The following is a 24,921-nucleotide window of genomic DNA, read 5'->3' as shown; positions in this document are numbered from 1 at the left end:
GATTTATTTTGTTTTTATAGAAATGTATTATAAGAATAATAAATTTAGATAAATAAATAAATTTAGATTAGTATTTTTTTTCATGATTTCGATTTTTTTTCTTCCAGAATTTATATATATATATATATACATGCACATACACACAAAATAATATAAAATTTAAAATATTAGATTATTCGCTTTATTTATTTTTCTGGAGTCGAAAAAAATGTGCTCTTACTTTGTACAAAAATACAATATCAAAATGCATATAGCGAGAATTCGTTCGTATTCTGAAGTTTTACGAAGGCCTTTCCAAAATGTGCAGAGAAAAAGAAAGAGTTTGTCGAATCCTTTTCTGTACAATGCCGAGCTTCTCATTAGATTAGCCGTCAGTTCTGCTATTATATACGTGCGATTCAGTGCACGCCGCATCGTGAACATATATGTATTATTTAGCACTTGGTCGGGAATAACGATCCACGGAATGTACAATAATAATGCCACCGGGATTGGTAACATGTCGTGATACGTTGTGGCCCAATTTCACTCCGAGGTCAAGCGAGAAAGAATTTCTGTAATCGTTTGAAGCATGTGGAGGATTAACTGGGCGATTGCTGGCGAAAATAGCGTTAATAATCACGAATAATTTTACTTCTTTTGCAGATTTTTTTATTTAAAAAAAAGAGTGCAGGTTGGTTATTTTAAAAATTGTAAGACTTTTAATGACGAAGTAAATCAATTAAAAACAATTGAGAGCGTATTCTAAGAGGAAAATTATTCTGTTGAAAAAATTGGGAGATCTACATAATTATAATGTATTCTGTAATTTTGTAATTTCTGTAAATTTTGTGTAAATTTGAATATTCTCAGAATCAACCGGAATAATTATTAGCAACCAAATTTCTCTGAGAAATGAGATATATATATATATATATATATATATATACAGGGTGTCCCATTTTAACTTTCAGGTCAAAATATCTTAATTTTGTTGCTCGTCGTTTTTAATGAGTATATTTCGATTTTATTGAACTACATTTGCCTTAAAAAAATCGACTTGAAAAAGTGACTATACCAGCTTAATAGCTTAATAGATTCCTTTGCCAGATTCTGTATTTCTACTCATCTTTTTTATTTTTATGCCTTTTGTAGTTACACTCATTTTCTCTTTTTTTTTTCATTTTTGCTCCTGTATTTTTACTTATTTTTTCTATTTCTTTGCCTGTTGTTATATATTCTCTTCAGCTGAATCGAAAAAATAGAATAATTATCGATAAAATTTATTTTAACAAAATACATATACAAATATATTTAATATTATTTCTAATGTTAATTCCATAATATTATAATATATGTACATTCTTTTTGATTGCAAATTTACAGAAAAATTGAGTACTTGTTTGAAAAGTAAATAGTCAATTAAATACTTATATTGATTGAAAAGTGTTTTTGAAACATTAGTCCCCAATGTCGATAAATCTTTGTTTGCACACCTCTAAAAAAGGTTATTCAAAAAATACTTTAACTTCTCGTTAGCCACCAATTTATACAAAAAATGGTTTTCAACAAACAGAATAGATAGATTTTCGTTTGCACATTTCCATACAGTTTGAATTTTTGTTTAAACATTTGTCGAAAAAGAGTTATTTAAAAAACAACTAGAGAGGCCAACTTCACACTCAAAAAAGTTCAAATTTTGCAAAATTCTTTTCGTAACAGGTTTAATCTATAGATTTTCGTTTGCACATTTACAGATAAATTGAGTTTTCGTTTGCACGTAAGTAGAAATAAAGATATTTTAAAAAAAGGTTGGGGGACTTTGTTTCACACTCAAAGAAGTTCAAATTTTTAAAAATCTTTCTCCAAAACAAAAAAAAGAAAGAATTATAAATCAAAATTAATACAAACTACATAAATGTTCAAGCAAAAATTTAAGCCTATTATAAATCCATTATGAAAAGATTTTGGCAAAATTTGAACTTTGAGTGTGAAATTAGCTCCCGAGCTTTTTTCTAGTATCTTTTTTTCTACAAATGTGCAAACAAGTACTCTGTACTCAATTTGTCTGTAAATATGCAATCAAAAAGAATGTATATATTATGTATATATTATATAATGTACATATATATTATAATATTATGGAATTAATATTCGTTAACATTAAAAATAATATTAAATATACACTCCTCAACAAAATTATCGCATAGGTAATTTCATGTCAAATTTTCGCATAACTTCAAATAAGTATAACTCCGTCAAAAATGGTCGTATTTGAAAAATTTTTTTTTCATTCTCAAGCTTAAAGCCTCTATTTTGAAAATCATTTGTCAGATTTAGAATTTATCCTCCCCCCCTCTCGTCATCTCCTCAAAACTAAGGACGTGTTACGTCTCCAAAAAATTGCATACTTTGACGCATTCCACGGGATGGAATAAATTTTTTTCGCAAATTTCATGATAATCATTGTAAAATATGGACTTTTATGTGTGAATTTAAAAAAAAAATTTTTTTGTACGATTTTTTTTGCGGAGTTACGACATATCAAAGTTACCTATACATTTTTGTTCATTTACCGCCAGCATTAGCATTACCCGATACGCACCACGAGGAGGTTGCTGGTCGGATTTGGCGCATCGTGCGCGTGCGCGTGTGCGTGCGCGTGCGCATGTGCGTGCGCGTGTGCGTGTGTGTGTGTGACAGCAGAGATAAGGACCCTACGATTCGTCACGCCCGTAACATTTTTTGACTCCAAACTCTCTCTGCTGTGTGTCTGTGTCTGTGTCTGTGTCTCTGTGTGTGTGTGTGTGTGTGTGTGTGTTGGAGGACGGAAATGTGGAAATGTTCACATTTAAAAATGTGTATTGCCGCCTCGTCTTCGGATAATCTCTTGGAGACGCTCATGCATATTGATGCAGGCTCTAATTATTTCCTGAGGAATTTCATTCCATATTTGATTTAGGGCTGCTTCCAGTTGCAACAATTGCAATAAAATTCCTCAGGAAATAATTAGAGCCTGCATCAATATGCATGAGCGTCTCCAAGAGATTATCCGAAGACGAGGCGGCAATACACATTTTTAAATGTGAACATTTCCACATTTCCGTCCTTTAACACACACACACACAGACACACAGCAGAGAGGGTTTGGAGTCAAAAAATGCTACGGGAGTGACGAACCGTAGGGTCCTTATCTCTGCTGTCACACACACACACACGATGCGCCAAATCCGATCAGCAACCTCCTCGTGGTGCGCATCGGATAATGATAATGCTGGCGGTAAATGAACAAAAATGTATAGGTAACTTTGATATGTCGTAACTCCGCGAAAAAAAATCGTACAAAAAAAATTTTTTTTTAAATTCACACATAAAAGTCCATATTTTACAATGATTATGATGAAATTTGCGAAAAAAATTTATTCTACCCCGTGGAATGCGTCAAAGTATGCAATTTTTTGGACGTAACACGTCCTTACTTTTGAGGAGATGACGAGAGGGGGGGAGGATAAATTCTAAATCTGACAAATGATTTTCAAAATAGAGGCTTTAAGCTTGAGAATGAAAAAAAATTTTTCAAATACGACCATTTTTGACGGAGTTATACTTATTTGAAGTTATGCGAAAATTTGACATGAAATTACCTATGCGATAATTTTGTTGACGAGTGTATTTGTATATTATATGTATTTTGTTAAAATAAATTTTATAGATAATTATTCTATTTTTCCGATTCCGAGCCGGAGAATGTATAACAGCAGGCAAAGAAATAGAAAAGATAAGTAAAAATACAGGAGCAGACATATAAAAATAGAGAAAATAAGTGTAACTATAGAAGCAGACAAAAAAAGAAAGATTATTAAAATACAGAATTTGGCAAAGAAACGTCTATTAAGCTTGCACGGCCACTCGTTCGGGTCGATTTTTTTAAGGCAAACGTGGAGCAATAAAATCGGATTCATTAAAAAATGACGAGCAACAAAATCATTGAAACATTATCGATCGAGATATCTGATTAATTCTCAATTTCATAATACTTTTTTAATATGGGGTAACTTTGGGGATGGTTTTCAGAGTTTAAAAGTGGAGCACAAAAATCGGGAATAGATTAACTAATTACCAACAAATTTGGACTAAAGAAATATATCGCTTTTTTGGTTTTAAAATTTTCTTTAGTGACTTGTGCTAACTTTAATCTAAAGTTAGCACAGCCACTATTTTTTCCGAATCAGCTGGAGCAACAAAATCGGAAATATAGCAACAAATTAGCAACAAAAGAGCACTAAATTTATATACAGGGTGAGCCATTTTAATTAACGTACGTAATTATTTCGGAAACAAAGCATTTTAGAGAAAAATGTTTCAGACAAAAGTTTTATGGTTTCGAGGGGGCCATAAGATGGTATCATTGGTTTGACACTGAAGAGTCATTTGAAGGTCACGTGAAGGTCACTTCAATTTTTTTAAATGGAACACCCTATGTATTTTTGCACACTCTTGTAGCTTATCTCGAGAGCTTTCCAAAACACTATAATTAAGTACCTTTTCGTTAAGTACTTTTTGAGTTATGAGGCTTGAAATAATTTCTTAATTTTACATAAACCGTAAAATATCTTGTAAAATATTCATTTTTCGATTATCTTACCTTAATACTTTTACGTACAAAATAATGAGAGGAATCAATTGGTGTAAAGAAAACACATAGTTGTTTTTAAGAAAAAATATGGAATTGTTAATTGCAAATTACATATTTTTTCTTCAAAACAACTATGTGTTTTCTTTAGACCAATTGATTCCTCTCATTATTTTGTACGTAAAAGTATTAAGGTAAGATAATCGAAAAATGAATATTTTACAAGATATTTTACGGTTTATGTAAAATTAAGAAATTATTTCAAGCCTCATAACTCAAAAAGTACTTAACGAAAAGATACTTAATTATAGTGTTTTGGAAAGCTCTTGAGATAAGCTACAAGAGTGTGCAAAAATATATAGGGTGTTCCATTTAAAAAAATTGAAGTGACCTTCACGTGACCTTCAAATGACTCTTCAGTGTCAAACCAATGATACCATCTTATGGCCCCCTCGAAACCATAAAACTTTTGTCTGAAACATTTTTCTCTAAAATGCTTTGTTTCCGAAATAATTGCGTGCGTTAATTAAAATGGCTCACCCTGTATAAGTTTTATTCGATTGTGCTGAAGTGGTGGCTTAATATATGTGATATTTTGACCCGAAAATTAAAATGGGACCCCCTGTATATATATATATATATATATATATATATATATATATATATATATATATATATAATTTGTGTGTATAGGAAAAATAGATTTTCATTTAATACTATTGCCAACTGTTTATTTTATTTAATTAAGTGTTACTAAATTATATTAGTTGTTATAGATCGATTATTAATGTCGATGTGTAATTAAGGAAAAAAAATATTGGAATTTGTCAATCGACATGGAATCAACCGTGACCATTTAGTCATTTCTTGTAATTATGAAAGCTTATGATTATAACGTTGACGTTTATCATGAAAACAAAAATTAGAGCCAAAGAAGTTAGAAAAGCTTTTAAAAAGTTTAGTTAGCTTTTAGGAAAGTTTTATGGTATATTTATATTTTTGTGTTACATAATGCATTTTGCTTTTAATGTGATTGAAAAAATTACCCTCGAAAATTTAGATATATCTCTTGATTTTTGTTCAATTATTTTCGTAAGATTATCTTTTCATGTATACATTTAAGCATATATTAATTAGATTTTTATATCACATTTGACTTTATTCTCTCTGTTGTTTCTCAGAATTCGTAATTAATTTAAAAATACACATGTAGAGAGTTTATATATTTAGCGGTTTATACGTTAACAATGTATTGTGCGATGTAATATCGAGTAGGTGTCAACACATTGATTTCACGACAAGTCACGTTTCCGTTTCGAGCTCGTTTCTTATACGTTTACGCGCTGCACATGCATTTTAATGACTTCGTCACAGCACCGCGCCGACTAATCGCGCGCAAGACGATCGATCGGTCTTACAAAGGTGACAAAGGCACGTGGAAGCAAATACCCACACAATTCTCTGGCTGGGCACGCCTTGGAACGTGCCTAACCATAGAGAATTCCGTTTTTTGAGCGACAACAATTGTTGAATCTCGCGTGGGTCTCGATCACATGCTCCCAAACAAGAAAGCAGGAAGAAAAGCCGGCTCAACACGGCTATGTGAAATTTTTTCCTTTCCTAGAGCAAGATTTAATACTTGTCCAAGTATCGCTTACAACATTGAGTATGTACGTACACATAAATACGATCTATGTAAATTATCGTAAACATTGTGTACTTAATGAAACGCGATGACAGCGCAATTTTACAGTCGCGTGCACCTATTAAAATTTCATTTGTTCTAATTAATGTACGATAAATGATATAACTGTGTACGATTGTCAACGATGCAGTTGCAGAGCAAAATATTTTGCAGCAAAATTTGTCCTTAAAAAATATTTTTCGCGCAATTTATGATAATATTCTTAAAGCAATTTAAACATTCATAATCTCCGATCTTGATATAATATACATTACAGGATATCTCTTAGAAACTATTCATTACTAAACATAATGATAGGGTAGGAAAGCTAACATTGATAATTATTAATAAACTCGTTCTTCCATTTGCCAATCATGTACAGAAAGTCTTGAAACAGTGATGTGTTCTGATTTCTATAATACTTGTCGGCTATGAATTTCTGTATCAGTTTTCTCTGGCAATTAAAAGACACACATGTTTCATCTTGATAAATGATCGATATTCAGTCAATTTCGAATACTTGATCTACTATTGCGATCTGTCAGTCAAGAGAAATCGCGATTTTATACACCAGAAGAAGAAGACATTTAATAATCAATATCCAATTAATTCTTCATTTTTCATCTAATCCAATACTTTCATTTGATTTGTCGTATATTGATTTTCATTATTGGACATCATTTCATTAATACCTGCTATGCGTGTATAAATATCGCGAGTGATTTTTGAAGAAGATATTTATAATTCTTGATGTGTCGAGAAAGGGGGCATGATCAGTTTTCATCATTCTTTTGTGTCGATATCCTTCATTATAATCGTCGATCATCGACTTTCATTAATGAATAATAGCTAGTAATGGTTCCTCGTTTGTTAGCTTTAATCCTAGTCTTAACTGGCTAGATATAAAGAACTCCCAGTTAAATGTATCGAGTGATTAGATCGCAACTGTTTGATGAATTATCAAACGCAAATATTCTTTCCCGATAATCGCTATACAATATTACGAGATATTATTGAGCATATGATTAATAGGAGCTAAACCGTGAAACTAAATGAAATGTTTTGTCAGAATGACGGATAGAAAGTTACAAATATTATTTTTACCTGATTTTAATCAGTCCTTACTGCAACGATAGAATCGGGGGTGTAACGTTAGAAAGGATCCATGTCCAAGAACAGTCTTATATTTTTGCGCGTCCTACGAGAAAAGGCTACTTAGAAAGCCGTTAAGTCGATAGAATTTCCAAGCTACTTTCGTGTGTAGTCACTTCATGATTTCGCTGTCACTTGAGATTTATCGATCGCCTAAGTACACGGAATGGAGGACGCGCTAATATGAACAGGAACATTATTTAGTGCCTTCACAAAGAATCATCGATATCCGATTGGAAAAGCACACTCCTTCAAAGATCTCCAAGTGAATTTAATTACGCATGTACAATCCAATTGTCCGATTGCATAAATGATTTATAGATTTTTTCAACGTGACACATGTTACTTTTTAAAAATTATTATTTTTATTATTATATTTATTTATATTAATTATTATATTTATTTTTTCTTGAAAAATTTTTCAGGATCATTAAAATATCATTTAACGACATGTTTGCGCGATGCAATTATATAAATATTATATATAATTAATAACATATAATATAATTATATAAATATTATATTATACAAATATTTTTTTAAATTAATTTTTGTAAATAATTAAATTTAATAATTCGAAATTTTAGTAAATGTAATTGGAATTGTGTATGCAATTTGTTTTCTCCAGCGCAGTTATAATTGCATAGCTGCAACACTTTATTTTCTAACTTTATCTTCTTTGCTGTTTTCAAATTTTTAATATTTTTAAATTTTTTATTTAACACTTTTCTAGTTCCATATTCTCGCGCTTATTAAGACTTTTGATCTTGATCCCAGCGAGCATAATTTTTCCCTGATTACCATAATTATAACTCGCGTTAAGTAACCTAATTAAGTGGTAATTAAAGCTCTTGGTATATAAACTGTGTAATCAACTGTGTCGCACTGATGTTTCTTTCACATAATGTATCGAGATGATATAATTTCAAAATTTATGCACATTATATACATTCATAACAACGGCATGTTGTATATTTAACTACAATATGTTCATATATGACGAGTAAGAGACATCTGAAGAGGAAAATCCAGTCCAGATTATTTCAATAGTCGTTCCAGTTCCACGACTGACAAGTTTATAGATCAGATATATAAGGCTTCGTTTTCTAAAGAATAAATTTCTCCAGTTAATTGTGTTTTCACCATTGACTGTCGTTTACCGTGGGTCATCGCATATAAATCTTCTCTCTCTCGATTTTTCTCACGGATTTATATATATTATAAAATAACAGTATTTACCTCGTTTCAATTTCATTTATTAGCGCAGCTATTTTCTTTTCATCACACGTTGAAATATGACATATTTATAAGAATTATGACAACAAATATATACTCGCTGATTCGTGTCTCTATTTTATATTTTATTTTAAATTAGTTTCTCCTATTTTCCACACGCGTCATTTATTGAAATTTTATTTAAATTTTTTAAGAGAGAGTTATATAGAAATTTAGAATTTCTATTTTCATTTTATTTTTTCTTTCACATTCTAATATTCTAATATTCTGGTCTATATAATTCGCATTATAATAATGCTATAATATATGCGTAACTGCGTTACGTAACAATACATATGAATGACATTCTGAATCAGGAAGAGTTATTAATAGTCCATTGAACAAAATGCTTTGTTGACTATTTCGCCTACTTACTTAAATTGATTGTAACTTGTGAATGAAATCTACAACACTTGCAGCAGCAAGACTAACAGCCGATGCGAAAAATACTATGTTATAGGCGTTGACAGTAACATATGTAGGCATGCTAAGCATTCGCCAAGTTGCTCAACAATTGCTGATCAGGGCAGGAAACGCAAAATTATTTCCATTAATAATTAATATTAAATGATTAATATTAAATGAGATACAAACATGATTTATATAACATGATTTATATGTAACATGATTTTTTCAGTATTTAGGAAAATCTTGATACGATGAATAGTCCATAAATTAAAATAATTCGTTATTTTTCTATACATATGTTTTTTTTAATTTTATAATTTTTAGTTTATTATTTAGTTTATTTTTATTATTTTTAGTTTATTAATTTTTCAAGTTTATAATTTTTTGAATTATGTCTGTTTATTTTTTTTATCTTTATTGCTGATTTGGCGATATTTTTTATCTACTTTAGTTTCTGATGATTATTTTACCGAGCCAATTATCGTTAGTTTACCTAGATTCTCTATTGCATTCTCTATTGGAGCTCGATGTTTGCGAGTGGCAGCGAGTTGTACAGATAGTAGACAGGATTGCGGTTTCTCAGCGGCAAACTCGTCATTCTCGCAAACCGGCTCTGCTCATTGATCGATGCTCACCAGACCGTGAAACGATCTCGACGAGGCTTTTACCATTCGCGGTGACATCGCCTTTCCGTCTGAGGGTTTGTTCACAATGCGCCATTCGTTCCGATTAAATGCACACACGATAAGTCGATCGTTCGAACCCATTGTCGTAATTGAGATATAATCATCTTTTTTAACGAAAGAGCGCGGAAGTCGATTTTTCCGTTGCTGTGTGGTACATAAGCATAATGCACTCTGCAAGTAACTGTTATTCGAGTTAGCTTAAAATGTTAGCCACGGTAATGCCAGGTTTTGATTTTCCGATTGTCACATATCAAGAATGCTTTTGTTGAATATTTAGAAGTAATTTTTTATTTGCTTGAATGAAAAAGGAGCTGATTTTTTAAAATGCGAAAAAATTGGAATATTGAAACTAATTTTATAAATTAATTTGTACTATGTGACATTATGTAATATTACTAATAATTGATGTACGTCAATTTTTGCTTATACTAAATACACTGATTTTGTTATCAATGATAGCTGTGTGATTTTTCAATCACAATTGATCGGTTGATTTGTATTAAATTAAAAGAGCTCTTCCGACACAAACAATATTTAAATGCGCGAGTGTTGATACTGGTTATATAAAAACCATTAGCCGATATTTTTCTAGCACGCGGTTTTTCACGTCAAGTTCGATTTTCAACGTGACATCGGAAACGTATTACCACAGCCACAGTCATGCACGAGCTGTCAAATCATATTAGTTCATGAGAAGATTTATATTACTAGGATAGGAAAGAAATATTTTACAATTGCACTGTGAGCGTCCGTGCGATAAATCTTTTAATATTGAATATAAATAAATCTTTTCTATGGGATGGCATGTTAATGTCATCTGGTAAAGCGTGAAATTTTTGTTTTTCAAAGATTGAAATAGCAAATAAGGACATTACCGCTTTATTACTAGAATTCTACTTACATTAGAATCACTATAATCAACGTTGACAGTGATCAAACTGCGATGTGACAGAAAGACGTTAGCTCGATCCGCTCTGTGTTCTCGATTCATAATTCCAAATATTGAATATGCATGTCAACATCAATAGCGTTCCATATATACAGACGTCAATAAATTACATGTTTTGTGCTTCTTAATTGTATGAGTGCCATGTAGATAATTTCGGACTAAATAGCACGTTAAAATATTTTTGATAGAAACCCAAAAATATTATATCACACTATCAAATATGCTGAAACGTTTTATCAACGATCGAATATTATTTCTATCGTTACTACATTTTACAGAAATATATAGAAATATATAGAATTTATTTGAATTTTTGAGAATTATCTTTATGCTTAGCACATATTGTCAGATTAAAGTCAATTTGTACATCGTGGTAGATGCAATCCGTGCGTTTTATTGACCAAGATCATCTAGATATAATATATACATATAATGTAAAATTTTATCTATGTATTTTCTTCATCTCTTGTGAGTCACATGAACAATATTTCATTGCGATTCACATTCAGGGAAAGAAAAGCTGCATATTTAATAAATTATATTCTTTTGATATTATAACTTGCTCGTTTATTATTCGCCCTAACATATTAGATGCGCGATATTTCATATTTTATTTTTACTACATATTGATTTATCTAGAATTTATTTGGAGTAATAAAACGATAAATTAATCCATCGATAAAAAATTTATTTAGATAAAACGAAGTTATCCCCTGATAGATGATTTTAAGTGTCTTTAAAAATCAAAAGGAACAAAGAGCAAGCATTAACACGACAACACGATTCTCTGCATTGCTTCCAAAACAGAACAGGTGTGTGATGTATCTCAGACACTTCGCCATAATTTTCCAGTGGCTAAAAATCAGTTCGATGATGAGGAATTCCTGATATAATAGATATTATGCGTGTGACATTTTACCTAATATCATCGTAAAAGTGACTGCGAGGAACTTTAGTCATATGAAAGTGCGAGAAATGGTGAACAAACCTGAAAGAAGAATTGCAACGATAAGACGGGGCAAGACAATGGTGAAGTCGTGGTGTCACATCACTTCGTGGTGTGAAGTAACGTGCGTACCTGAGCCTAAAGTCATGGCCAAGAGTATCGTCAAGAACAGCGACGGTGGATGTCCTTTGCACTGGGTTGACAATCCCACCGGACAACCGAGACATCTCCTTCGAGTCGTTGTCTTCTATTTAACCATATTGGCGGTATTATGGTGCATGCCTACCTGTCTCTATCATCGGTGAGAAAGCGTTACCAGAGATGTTTTCCCGAAATGGGCTTCTAACTAAAATGTCGACAAACGTTTATTCCACGATCATCGCTTATTTTGTAAAATTTCTAGGAAAAATGCAATCTTAGAATTAAATTTTTTTTTATAAGTTTTTGTTCTCGATTCACATATTTAATTCAGTAAAAAGCGGAGAGAAAAGTCTTTATTTATTAAAATTATTATAAAACTGTAATACCTGAAATATAAAATCTTTTTCATAGTCCTAGAAAAACTTCAAAAAAATTGTAATGCAGCATGACTTAAAATATAGATATTTATGTATAAAAAATGTATGTACGATATATTTTGAAAACTGATTTCTTTTGATATAAAATTAATTGCAACAGTTAGTGTTTTCCATATTTCCAGATAATTATCCTATGTTTATGCATATATATTTTTTTCATACGATGTTAATTCAATTCTCATTATCGTCTCTCATATTTGCAATGTACATGATTACGATACTGGAAAATTCTATGCATCTGAAAGTGATTGCGTACATTCTATTTTAGTATTCTACAGGGTCACATTTCTCGTTATTATATATATCGCAAAGCATAATACCTTATAATATCTTCAACTTTCTTTGAAGCGACATTACAATATTTTACAATATTTATCTTTTAATATGTCTTTCTTTAGTAATAGATAGAAATACATTTATCTTTCTTTAGTAATATATGTGTGCTATATGTATTCTTTTTTAGTGGTGAATTTTTTAACATAATTATATTAAAGTTTTATCTAAAAAATATATAAGATATCCTTGAGGTATGTAAATACCTTGCAAGGCGTAAAATTTATTTATAATATTTAATTAACACTATTACTATAGTAATAAGAACGTGCAAAAAGCATAAATAACATGTGAACTTTTCCATTTTTCCCGAGTCGTTAATTTTTTAATTAAAAAAGAATAATTGAAAAATTATTCAATGACAAAATGACGAGAATTTATTAAATTCTGTCGCATCGATTTTGCATGTAAAAATATATTAAGAAGTAGGCTGGAGATAGTATTCAATAGACAAACTGTTTTGCAAAATTTAAAAATTAAACATTAAGATATGTAGTAAAGCATTAAAAAATATTAAAAATTATGATTTTTATAAGGCAATATCACATTGTTTGGCGATAGAGCACGATTTATATAACAAGATTTTAATACGATTTGGCGATTATCGTGTTCGCAGGATTTCCGAGACCGGCCAGGCAGTAGTGTTGACATTGGTGGACACCGCGGCGGCGGAATTGCAGAATCTGGCCGAGCCGAAGATCGATCGCGATTTTTCCTCGAGGTCGTCCATCAAAAATTCATCGCTATTGAACGGTAACCAAAGGCAGACCGAGCATATAAAAGAGATCGTTGTGCCGACGACGCAGATCCAACCACCGTTGATTGTCGACGAGACGACGACGACGACGGAGCGACCGAATGACACGGAGGCCCTCGAGGACGACGAGGGAGTACTTCTGCTGAAAAAAATATCCACCGAAGAAGCGCCGGAGGTCGTGGTGATCGTTAGAGCGGAGCAGAAAGTCAATACGGACGAATTGGAACCGAGAATCGAGGAGGAGCTCGGCCAAGTTCAGGTGCCCGAAGAGTTGTCTTCGAAGGTCGACGAGACATTTACGACGGCACCGGAACTGAATGATACGGCGGCCAGAGCACAATTGATCGGTGGTAGTAGAGATGAAACTGCAGCGGTCATCTTGGATGGACTCGTTACTTCAGGTCCTTCCGACCCACCTGAGGATATACCATCCTTCAGCGAGTGGGCCCAGAAACGTTTGGAGGAGGCTGAGAAGAAGAAAAGTAAGTAAATTCTTTCTTTTCGTTTATTATCAAAAAATTTGTTATATAATATTATATTATTATATGTATATATAATATATTATATTATATATAATATAATATATTATAAATATAAATCATATATAATATATTATATAATATATATTATATTATATATATAAATTTGTTAATATTTATAATATTATATACAATATATAATATTTCGCTAAACTAGATACAATTACAATAGACAATACATTAGATTCAATTATATATTTCATTTACGGTCATTTTATTTATTTCACAGCTCATCCAAATGCTTCCGTGCAGACTCCGGGTGGTCCAGGACGAGGCGTAAGTGGCATGAAGATTCGTTCCAAGAATTATGCCTCTCCCGATTGCGGCGCCAAAATCGTGGCAGCTAATCCCGAAGCGAGTAGCGCTAAAAACGTTTTAGTGTCCACGCGAGACGAGTACATGCTGAACGCTTGTACGTCGCGCGTCTGGTTCGTTGTCGAACTTTGTGAGGCGATCCAGGCAAAAAAGATCGAGCTAGCAAATTTTGAGCTCTTCAGTTCATCGCCGAAAGATTTCTCCGTATATGTGAGCGATCGTTTCCCCACTAAAGATTGGAGTCCAGTCGGTCAGTTCACCGCTAAAGACGTGAAAGATATTCAGAGTTTTGCTCTGCATCCTCACTTCTTTGGTAAATTCATCAAGGTTGAGCTACAATCGCACTATGGCTCGGAACATTTCTGTCCCGTCTCGTTGTTTCGCGCTTATGGTACCAGCGAGTTCGAAGTGTTGGAAACCGAGACGGAGAATCAGATCCTACAAGAGACGAATACGGAGGATGACGACGATGAGGATAGCGATGAGGAGGAGCTGTTGAACAGTGAGGGCGGTGATCCACCAAGAAACTTATTCGGTAGCGCGCGCGATGCTGTAATAAGTCTTATGAAAAAAGCCGCAGAGGTTTTAGTGAAGTCTAGCGATCTCACTGGGAACAACATCACGGAAATTCAGCAGAGTATTGATGATGGTAATATCTTGAACAACTCATACACGAGCTGTACGACGCCTAGATATACAATTCTCTGCGGTAATTGCACCGATCAAAAGTTTGCCAGCGTTTTTCAATTGGTCAGTTGCAGAGATCGGCAGTTGAACGATTTGCTTAAGATCGATTTGGTGAACAGAACTCTGAGACGGGGAAGATTATGTAGTTTTCACGGTGTGGAGATCGAGTCGTCTTGGCAAGAAAAAAAGGAAGACATAAATTACAATGATACGACGCGATTTAATTTGGCGGAAGATCTCCAAGCGATTTTTTTAGCTTCCGTTTTTAAACCCGAATACATTGTAGCACTGTGTAATGTTCTGGCAACAAGAGACCGTAAGGTAGTGATGAACACGAGTTACGAAATTCCCGTGAACAATTCCGAGAACGCTGCTGGAGAGAATATTCTATCTATTAAGACCGATAATAGTGATACCACTTCTCATCATCAAGCATCTGTTACATGTACATCAGATTCAAATTCTCCTGCTTGCAAATCTGCCGCGTTTCCCGGCAAGGAATTGTTGGGTCAGGATATTAAGAATGAAGAAACCGAAGATATCAACTTTGCATCCAAAATAAAGACTTCTGCCAGCATGGACAGTCTGGCATCGCAAATCAAACCCACGAAGACACTCAGCAAGGAGGATATGAAGAAAGAATCTTCCGTACCGATCTTGGAACCCAGTAAGGAACTTACAGAGGAGACATTGCAGCCAGAAGTGCTGACTACTGTTCCGCCGCCGTCTGATCCAACGTCAACATTGAAAATTGTCGAAGAACTGCCGATTGTGGGAACTGCTGTCGAGATGACGTCAAAAATTATAAATAGTCCGTCGACGAACTCGCTTGACAATCAAAAAATTGGTGATACTCTCGTGCCTGATACGGAAAGTGGCGAGGCTATTGTTCAAATCAAAACAAACAAATCGGAAAATGGCGAGCAAGATGGGAAACAGATGAAAGATTTGAATGAGCAAGAAGTTCGATTGTCGTCTCAAGATCATCTTACGCTAGATACATTATTTTCTGATTTGGAGGGTGACACAGTTAACATGCAGAATGGGGCATCTAGTTCTTCATCAATAACCCAACCTACAGCAAGTGCTGCGCCTCAGAAGGAGTCTGTTTTTCTTCGACTGTCCAATAGAATCAAGGTAAGAAAGAACTATTTAGAAATATTTGTTACAACGAGATTATTTCAAAAGATACTAAACAACTTGAGAAAAAAGAAAACAATTTATTGCAATCGTTTATTTATTAAAACAGTTATAAAACAGTTAAATATTGCAATTATTTATTTATTAAAATAATTATTTATATGAATTTTTTAGATTTTAGAGAGGAATATGTCACTCAGTGGTCAATATTTGGAAGAATTAAGTCGTCGTTACAAGAAACAAGTCGAAGAAATGCAGCGCTCATTAGAACGCGCAGTAGCCGCTATGGGTGAGGAGTCTCGAAAGGGTGAGGAACGCGAAGCCAAGAGAGTGGAAGAGATCGCTACTTTAAAAGAGGAAATCGCTATACTTTCGAAATCAGTCGAAACTCTTCTTTATGATCGTGACAGCTGGCGAAGTCGAATATCCGCTATTGTCCAGCATGCTTTATTGATCTGTTTAGAAGTCATTGTTATCATTGTGATTCTCTCTTACTGTCGTAGAGGAGATTTTGAAGAGGAAGAGAGATTTCAATCTAATACAAAAAAGAAGAACACGCGTCGAAAAAGTGCGGAGAATTTTAGTTCTCACACCGCTACGAAGAAAACGAAAAAACGGCGACCTAGCGAGATCGCTTCTCACATTAGTGGTACATATCACGAGCTGATGATCGACGACCAACCCCATGAGACAAGAAAGGAGCGAAAAAAGAAACGTAAAAAGGAAATAGTCTCTGCCGGAACTAGAACAGGAATTAATGTCGATGCAAAGCAAGAAGTAATTCGTCATAAGAGTATATTGAATGTGATCCCTGATGGTACAACATTGCCATCGAGAAGAGCATCATCCATAGAACCTTCACATTCTAAAGACTCGCAGAACTTGCTTGACAAGAGGCCAGAATCTGCACCAGAGGCTGCCGTAGGTTGGTTCGACGATCAAATAGAGAAGAGAGAACGAATCGCGCAGCCTGCATTGCCGAAAAATAAAGTCTTTAAGATAGAATCAGATTCCGAACTTGTTCGTCAAGACGACGAACTTAGCGAATCTAATTCATCGTCAATGACTGGGCACAGATCTGTTGAAGGATTGGCTACAGTCGAATCGAAAATCGGGGGATCGAAGAATGGTTCTTTCAGAACCAGTGGTATCCTTAAGAGCGCGAAATTAAGTTCGCCGTCTTTCATGAAGACTGCTTTGAGCACGAGAAATAAAAGAAAGTTTTCTTCAAACTCTATCGAAAAGTGGGAGTGGAGCCAGGATTCAGAATATTTAAACGATAGGTCTTTCCCATCTAGTCCCGCAGGTTTGAAGACATTGTCACAGACCATCGACGGTAACATCAATGGTAGAACCGCAAACGGTTTAATCGAGGAAAGCGACGAATCTGGAAGCAGTAATGTTACATCTATGTCGAGCAAAAAGGAGAAAAGAAGCGCTGGTCTAAAAAAAATGGTAAGAAAGTTTTTCTGATTGAAATAGACCTATACACAGACTGAATATCGATCTTTGCGTCGAATCGCCATATAAACTACAGGTAGGCTTTACTCATTATCGTGTGATGAAGTGATCGATTTAAATGAGACTAAGACGAAAAAATACGAAGCAAGATTGAATTAAAGAATCTTTAATCTGAATTTATAACTAAATATAAAGTAAATACACTCTCACATCTTATAGAGTATAGCGGGTTGAAGATAAATGAATGGAATTATAAAACTTCATAGGATATGTGAAAAACTTCATAGGATATGTGAATGCGATATATGAATAAGTTTTCGCACGGTTTTTACAATTACCAATCTTAATTATACATAGATTAGCGAGCTCTGTGTTGATTTGAACTGATTAATGTTGAATTCTTTTCTTGCTCACAGTTACATATAATTTGAAAACTATCGTACTTTTGAAAGAGGTGAATTTGAAATAGCTTTCATAAAATTTCCAAGTGCTACAAACCAAGGTAGAAAATCACTAAGCGTAATTGCTCAAATTCGAAAGTTTCTTTCATCGCTTTCATTTACTATTGTAGCTGATTTTTCCCTTTTTGCTTTTTTAAAAACAATATGCAACTCAACCGTTTACGTGTAGAAAAAAAGAAATGAGATAGCAGAAAGGAGAGTATATAACAGTGAATAAAAGTCAAAACTGTAAAGACAACACTAACATCATGTGTCTTGTTCGATCACTTGGAAAGCACGAATATCGAAGGTAATTAGAAGAGAATATAGATATATTTGGAAGCGAGACGAATTATTCTAAATGAATTGTTAGGTGAATTATATTGTAAATATATATATTGCGCTGATTAATGAAGAGAGAGAAAAAGATAAAATTGTTATGTTCTATTAGTTTTTTAATTATACTTCTAAAATTCTTTGATGCATACACATGAATACATCGGAATATTTTTTGTTTATATGTGACAATACGCAGTTTCACGCACTATGATTACAGTTTTATTTATCAACAATAATCGTCTCATACGTAACCAATATGCGCCTGCGCATATTACAAAATACAAAGAAATACATAGAAGTTTGTCACGAGGTAAACTTTAATTGCGTTAATTGTTACAAGCGTGAGATTAGCCCACCGTCATGAGAGATAAGTAAAATGAAATATAAATATATTATTTTAGAATATATAGATTATTTTTTATGTAGAATATATATTATATATTATAATGAATGGATCTTAATCGAAATGCAACGATAAAAACTGCAACATGGAATACATTTTTATATTTTTATTTTATAATTTGAATTCAATTTTTATTCACTAATCATAACCAAAGACATGGAAAGAGAGAATGAAAAAATAAAATGTTATGAACAAAATCTTAGGACATTAGTAATAGTTACATTCATTATAATGTGTAATCAAAGAGAATTAATTTTTGTTGCCAGTGATGTAAATGGATATGAAATAGGATCAAATGGTAGAAAATCAGATAAATCCATAAAATCTCTTAATTTCATCGATTAACAATTAGTTCACTGATAATACACCAAATTATAAAAGTAAAAGAAATGTTTATAGTTAAATAAGATAATTAAATTGAGTCATTTTTAGTTATGCATCGAAGAAATTAGTCGAAAAATTGTGTACGAAGATTTAATAATTAAATCTCATTTTTCCATGTATAAAGAATCATCTCGAAATTGCTTTTACTTTAGTTTCTATTTTGTATAGTTTTGGCATAGTACTTCTTAGAAATGCGCTATATTTCAACTTTCAAGCAAGCATTATGCTTAATTAATTTGTATGTATGTATGTGTGTATTTAAATTACATCAAATTTTAAATTTTGATCTCTTGTATATAATATCTCTTCGAGCTTTATATTTCTACTATGGAATCTAGATCAATGTTTAAAATTATTTACAAGAAATTTGAGAAGATTAGTATAAAAAAGTAAGCTTAATTTTTACAACAAACAAATTATCTAATTTGCAGTATATTTACTAAAATGATCGATATATAGATTTTTCATTTCTATTTTTATTATAAAAAAATCATATTTTACGCATAACAGCAGTACAGTTTTTGTAATAATTGAAAGATGTAATAATAACTGAAATCCTAAAAAGGGTAATTACAATCATAAAAATGTGCAATAATTTTTATAATTCATTCTTCATTAAACTTTGTCATTAAATAACATTATGTTTTTGGTAAAATAAACTATATATAATTTTCTATATAATTTTTTTCACCTTAATAAATATAGAAATTATAAAAGGTAATAAGTTTGATTATTTTTATTCTTAAATCTTCGATTATTATTATTGTTGACGACAACATAGATTATGGATGGGAAAGAATCTGAAGAAAATCTTCGATTATTTCTGTTTGCTTAATCTTTCATATGTATTATTTATTTAGCTTTCCTGATAGTCTACCGTTCTCGTCTTCCAATAATACAGGGTGTTTCATTTTAATCCGACCAGTCGAATATCTCGAAAACCAAGCCCGGGAGAGAAAAATATTTCAGACAAAAGTTGTTTGGTTTCGAGGGGGCCATAAGATGGTATCATTGGTTTGACCTTGAAGAGTCATTTGAAGGTCACGTGAAGGTCACTTCAATTTTTTTAAATGGAACACCCTATATATTTTTGCACACTCTTGTAGCTTATCTCGAGAGCTTTCCAAAACACTATCATTAAGTACCTTTTCGTTAAGTACTTTTTGAGTTATGAGGGTTGAAATAATTTCTTAATTTTACATAAACCGTAAAATATCTTGTAAAATATTCACTTTTCGATTATCTTACCTTAATACTTTTATGTACAAAATAATGAGAGGAATCAATTGGTGTAAAAAAAACACATAGTTGTTTTTAAGAAAAAATATGGAATTGTTAATTGCAAATTACATATTTTTTCTTCAAAACAACTATGTGTTTTCTTTACACCAATTGATTCCTCTCATTATTTTGTACGTAAAAGTATTAAGGTAAGATAATCGAAAAATGAATATTTTATTAGATATTTTACGGTTTATGTAGAATTAAGAAATTATTTCAAGCCTCATAACTCAAAAAGTACTTAACGAAAAGGTACTTAATTATAGTGTTTTGGAAAGCTCTCGATGTCAGCTACAAGAATGTGCAAAAATATATAGGGTATTCCATTTAAGAAATTTAAGGTGACCTTTATGTGACCTTCAAATGACTGTTCAAGGTCAAATCATTGTCACCATCTTATGGCCCCCTCGAAACCAAACAACTTTTGTCTGAAATATTTTTCTCTCCCGGGCTTGGTTTTCGAGATATTCGACTGGTCGGATTAAAATGAAACACCTTGTATATTAAGCAAAGCTTGTTCTATAACAGAAGTAAAATTCTGTAGATATATAAATAGCGATTTCTCAATATCATTCATTGTTTTTTCCTCTTCTAGAATTTTAGATTTACATTTGCATTACACGAATTTAGTGCTAAATGTAGCCGTATATAATTCGTATAGACATATAAATGTACATAGACATTTAATTCGGCATATATGACAGCATGCATGATATGTAGGATTGTTTACATATGTACGATTCTCATGTAATTAAATACAGTTAATATTTAACGCTAAATTTGTAAATGCAAACGTTTCTTTGTCAATGTATTAATTTGATTAAATATGGAGATATTGTGCGAAGATTAATAATGATTGTGCCAGCATTTTGTATTTGATAAAGAAATGCGCTGTGATAAAATCCTCTTAAGAGGAGAAATGAGAGAGCAAAAGGACGGGGATGAATATAAAAAAAGAATAGAAAACGAGAAAGAGAGAAGAATACAAAATGAGAAAATAAGAAACAAGGAGGAGTAAGTGAATCCAGACTTAAACTTTACTCGTGTCCTATTACTTAACGTGCATTTAGATATAAATACTGATAGAGATGTATGTGAAACTTATATACATATATACATGTTGGTATGCTTGGATAATGCTCGAGCTTTTTTGTGAGAGCTTTTAGTAAAAATATATTTTCTATATATGTATAAGAGTTATCGTTACGCGCGTACATCACTAATGACTATTTATACGCGATATGATATTGAGAAAAATAATTTAGCACTTTTATCATAATTTCTACTACTGAATGGAATTGTCATTGTCATAATAATTGCGAGTTTTATAGTTTTTATGATATGAATGTGTGAATGTGTATAGAATAATTAACGAAAATGCGAAGCTCGGTTTTAAAAAAGATGTCTTATTTTTTATTATCAGCATGATATCTATTTTTCTTTGCCTAATTTAATTCAAAAGTACGCATCGCAATCTAATGGCATTTTCGAATAGTATCACCGGGTTAATCACTGAGATAGATTACTAATAAACATCATTGACCAATTATAGCCATTCTTCATTCAGTCTCTGAAGAATATAATGACTGTGATTGAACCATTCGAAAATGTTATAATATATATTATGACAAAATACATCACACACATATGTGTATATATACAGAGTAGACCATTTTAATTAATACACGCGAATATCTCAGAAACACTGCGTTAAATCGAAAAATGTTTCAGACATAAGTTGTATGGCTTGAAGGAGGACATAAGATGATACCGTTGGTTTGACCTTGGTTGGCGTTGTCAAGGTCAGGGCAAGGTCACTTTGAATTTTTTAGATGGAACCCCTTATTTTTTTATTACACATTCTCGTAGCTTACCTCGAGAGCTTGAGAGTTATGAGGCTTGAAATAATTTCTTAATTTTACATAAACCGTAAAATATCTTGTAAAATATTCATTTTTCGATTATCTTACGTTAATACTTTTATGCACCAAAAAATGTGAGAAATCGATTAGTGTAAAGAAAACACATAATTGTGTCGGAGAAAAAATATGTAATTTGCAATTAACAATTACATATTTTTTCTCAAAAACAACTGTTTTTTCTTTACACCAATTGATTCCTCACATTATTTTGTGCATAAAAGTATTAAGGTAAGATAATCAAAAAATGAATATTTTACAAGATATTTTACGGTTTATGTAAAATTAAGAAATTATTTCAAGCCTCATAACTCGGAAAGTACTTAATGAAAACTAACTTAATTATAGTGTTTTGGAAAGCTCTCAGGATGAGCTACGAGAATATGTAATAAAAAATAGAGGGTTCCATTTAAAAAATTCAAAGTGACCTTGCTCTGATCTTGACAACGCCATCCAAGGTCAAACCAATGATACCATCTTATGTCCTCCTTCAAGCCATATAATTTATGTCTGAAACATTTTTCGATTTAACGCAGTGTTTCTGAGATATTCGCGTGTATTAATTAAAATGATCTACCCTGTGTGTGTGTGTGTATATATATATACACACTTAAAACTATCTACAATATTTAAAAATATATTTATATATTAATCTGATAAGAGAGTAAAATTGTGAAACTTTTAATAAGATGCGTACTTTAATATTAGATTGCAGGACTGAATTTAAGTAATTTTCTACATATTTTTTTTACGCATTATACATTAAAAGAATTTTTAAAAAATATTTAGCACAGTCAATTTAAAAAAAATATTTAGTACAGTTATTTCACGAACAAAATAATTAAATATTTAAATATCACGACATAGAAACATTACATATCGTTTATTAACAATTGGTAAAATTTACTTAACATAATAAATTTTGCGTTCGTGTATATATAATTACGATGAAAATTGTTTATTATAATGTATTCATATACATATAATTTAATTATTAAATATAATGTTAGTCGATAAGTCAAAGCTTTTTATAGTTTTACTATGTATATTATCTATCATATTGCTATAACATAAAAAGGATTTAATAAATCGAGCTACGTTATTTTCGTGCAGTTATCTTATGCTAGTCTATAATTGCGAAGTGTTCTATTAGTTATATTATAATAAAATATTAATTTTCTTCAGAAAGAAAATCCGTAATACGATATACAATATTTTAATTATTTTTTAATGTATGAGTGATTAAAAATTTGATGCCACAAATGTTTGAGCGAATTTCTAGATAGGCATGTATAAGAAAATGTAAATATAAAATATACTGTAGAGCAAGTAAAATCAATATCGAGGTACACATATGTAATTATATTACACACGTACGTATGTAATTATATTATTATGGACTTATGTTCCTATATAAAGTTACATATGTGTATATATATATATATATAAATTAAAAAATGAAAAATTAGCCGCTTCTCTATCTTTCTAAAAACTTTGATTTTGTAGAAAAACAGAGAATGTGTGTTAAACTTCATTTCCAACATTTGTAAAACAGTCATATAAAATAAAGATACTAATCATTAATGCATTAAAAAAAATTTAGTCGCTCAGACAAATATTTTTCGTATTTACATTTTGAATATTAATTTATTAATCGTGATTGCGATACATGAAAAAGAAGGATAAAGAAATTTTATTTAGACTTTTTAATTGTATGCGATAAATATCTTTTATAAATATATTAATGTGTCATACAATGAAAATTCGTGAATATTTCTGTTTATTTATACACTTTTAAATATTTATTTGCTATATACATGTTCCTGTATTTTAGGATAAATTTCTAATATATTGAAATGAATATTTGAAGTATTCTCAAATGATTTATTGTCATTATACTTATAAGGTGTCTCAGGTCCATATATCAAAGGCATAGTATTGAAGCTTCATATGCCCCCAAAAAAAGTTCAGGGGTAAGGTAAACAATTAGACTGACAGAAAATATTCACATCAACTTTCAATGATTGTAGTTCTGTTAGGAAGCATTTAACAGACATATGTTTATTAAATAATTTCAACTCTAAATGATTTCAATAATATGCCCTTATATGAACTTTGAATCATGGGACATCTTGTGTATTAGGGAAAGATGTATGAAAATGCAGAAGATATACATATATATGTATGTGCAAAAGAATATATGTATACATAAGATTGTTTGCCTATTGTTGAATGTTTAGTCAATTATTATGACTGTTACTTATGCGCCTGAATTTTAATTGCTTATAATTAAATCGAAAGTTTGTAAATACAAAGGTAATGCATATTGCGTAATGAATTACTAGAAGAATAAAGTTGCCAAAAAATTCGCCGTATAATCATATGTACAATTACATCAAATGACTTTTCCTTAATTTATGCCAACTAACATGAGTTTTAGAAATAATCTGTAAATGCTATCCATCAAAAAGATCGTTTTGATATGGAAATAAGAATGCTACGAGTTCAATGCTAACATTTTTTCTATGTGTCAATATATCTAAATAAAATAAATTAATTGTACATATATATTAATAGGATGAATATACTAAAGTATATATATAAATGTGTGATAAAAATACAAAAGATATATA

The 24,921-nt window shown here is 31.5% G+C and overlaps 1 protein-coding gene across 2 annotated transcripts in view; it reads left to right on the top strand.

Moving 5' to 3' along the window:
- The window catches only part of LOC145966005 (SUN domain-containing ossification factor), a 48,008-nt gene extending 27,775 nt beyond the window's left edge, over positions 1-20,233 (top strand). Inside the window, exons 2-5 of one of the 2 annotated variants that reach the window (XM_083089663.1) lie at positions 11,574-12,013; positions 13,240-13,862; positions 14,149-16,058; positions 16,236-20,233. In XM_083089663.1, coding sequence (XP_082945789.1) covers positions 11,727-12,013; positions 13,240-13,862; positions 14,149-16,058; positions 16,236-17,534 — 4,119 coding nt within the window. In that variant the 5' untranslated portion in view covers positions 11,574-11,726 and the 3' untranslated portion in view covers positions 17,535-20,233. The remainder of the gene's footprint in view (positions 1-11,573; positions 12,014-13,239; positions 13,863-14,148; positions 16,059-16,235) is intronic. The other variant, XM_083089662.1, reaches the window with a different exon arrangement.
- The last annotated feature ends 4,688 nt before the right edge of the window (positions 20,234-24,921 follow it).

This window comes from Camponotus vicinus, unplaced genomic scaffold (genome assembly GCF_025532165.1).
Source record: "Camponotus vicinus isolate PSW18456_S1 unplaced genomic scaffold, iyCamVici1.0 SCAF_2, whole genome shotgun sequence".
NCBI classification, from domain to species: domain Eukaryota; kingdom Metazoa; phylum Arthropoda; class Insecta; order Hymenoptera; family Formicidae; genus Camponotus; species Camponotus vicinus.
Note: the sequence above shows the minus strand (reverse complement) of the source record. Positions and strands in the feature narration are given on the sequence as shown.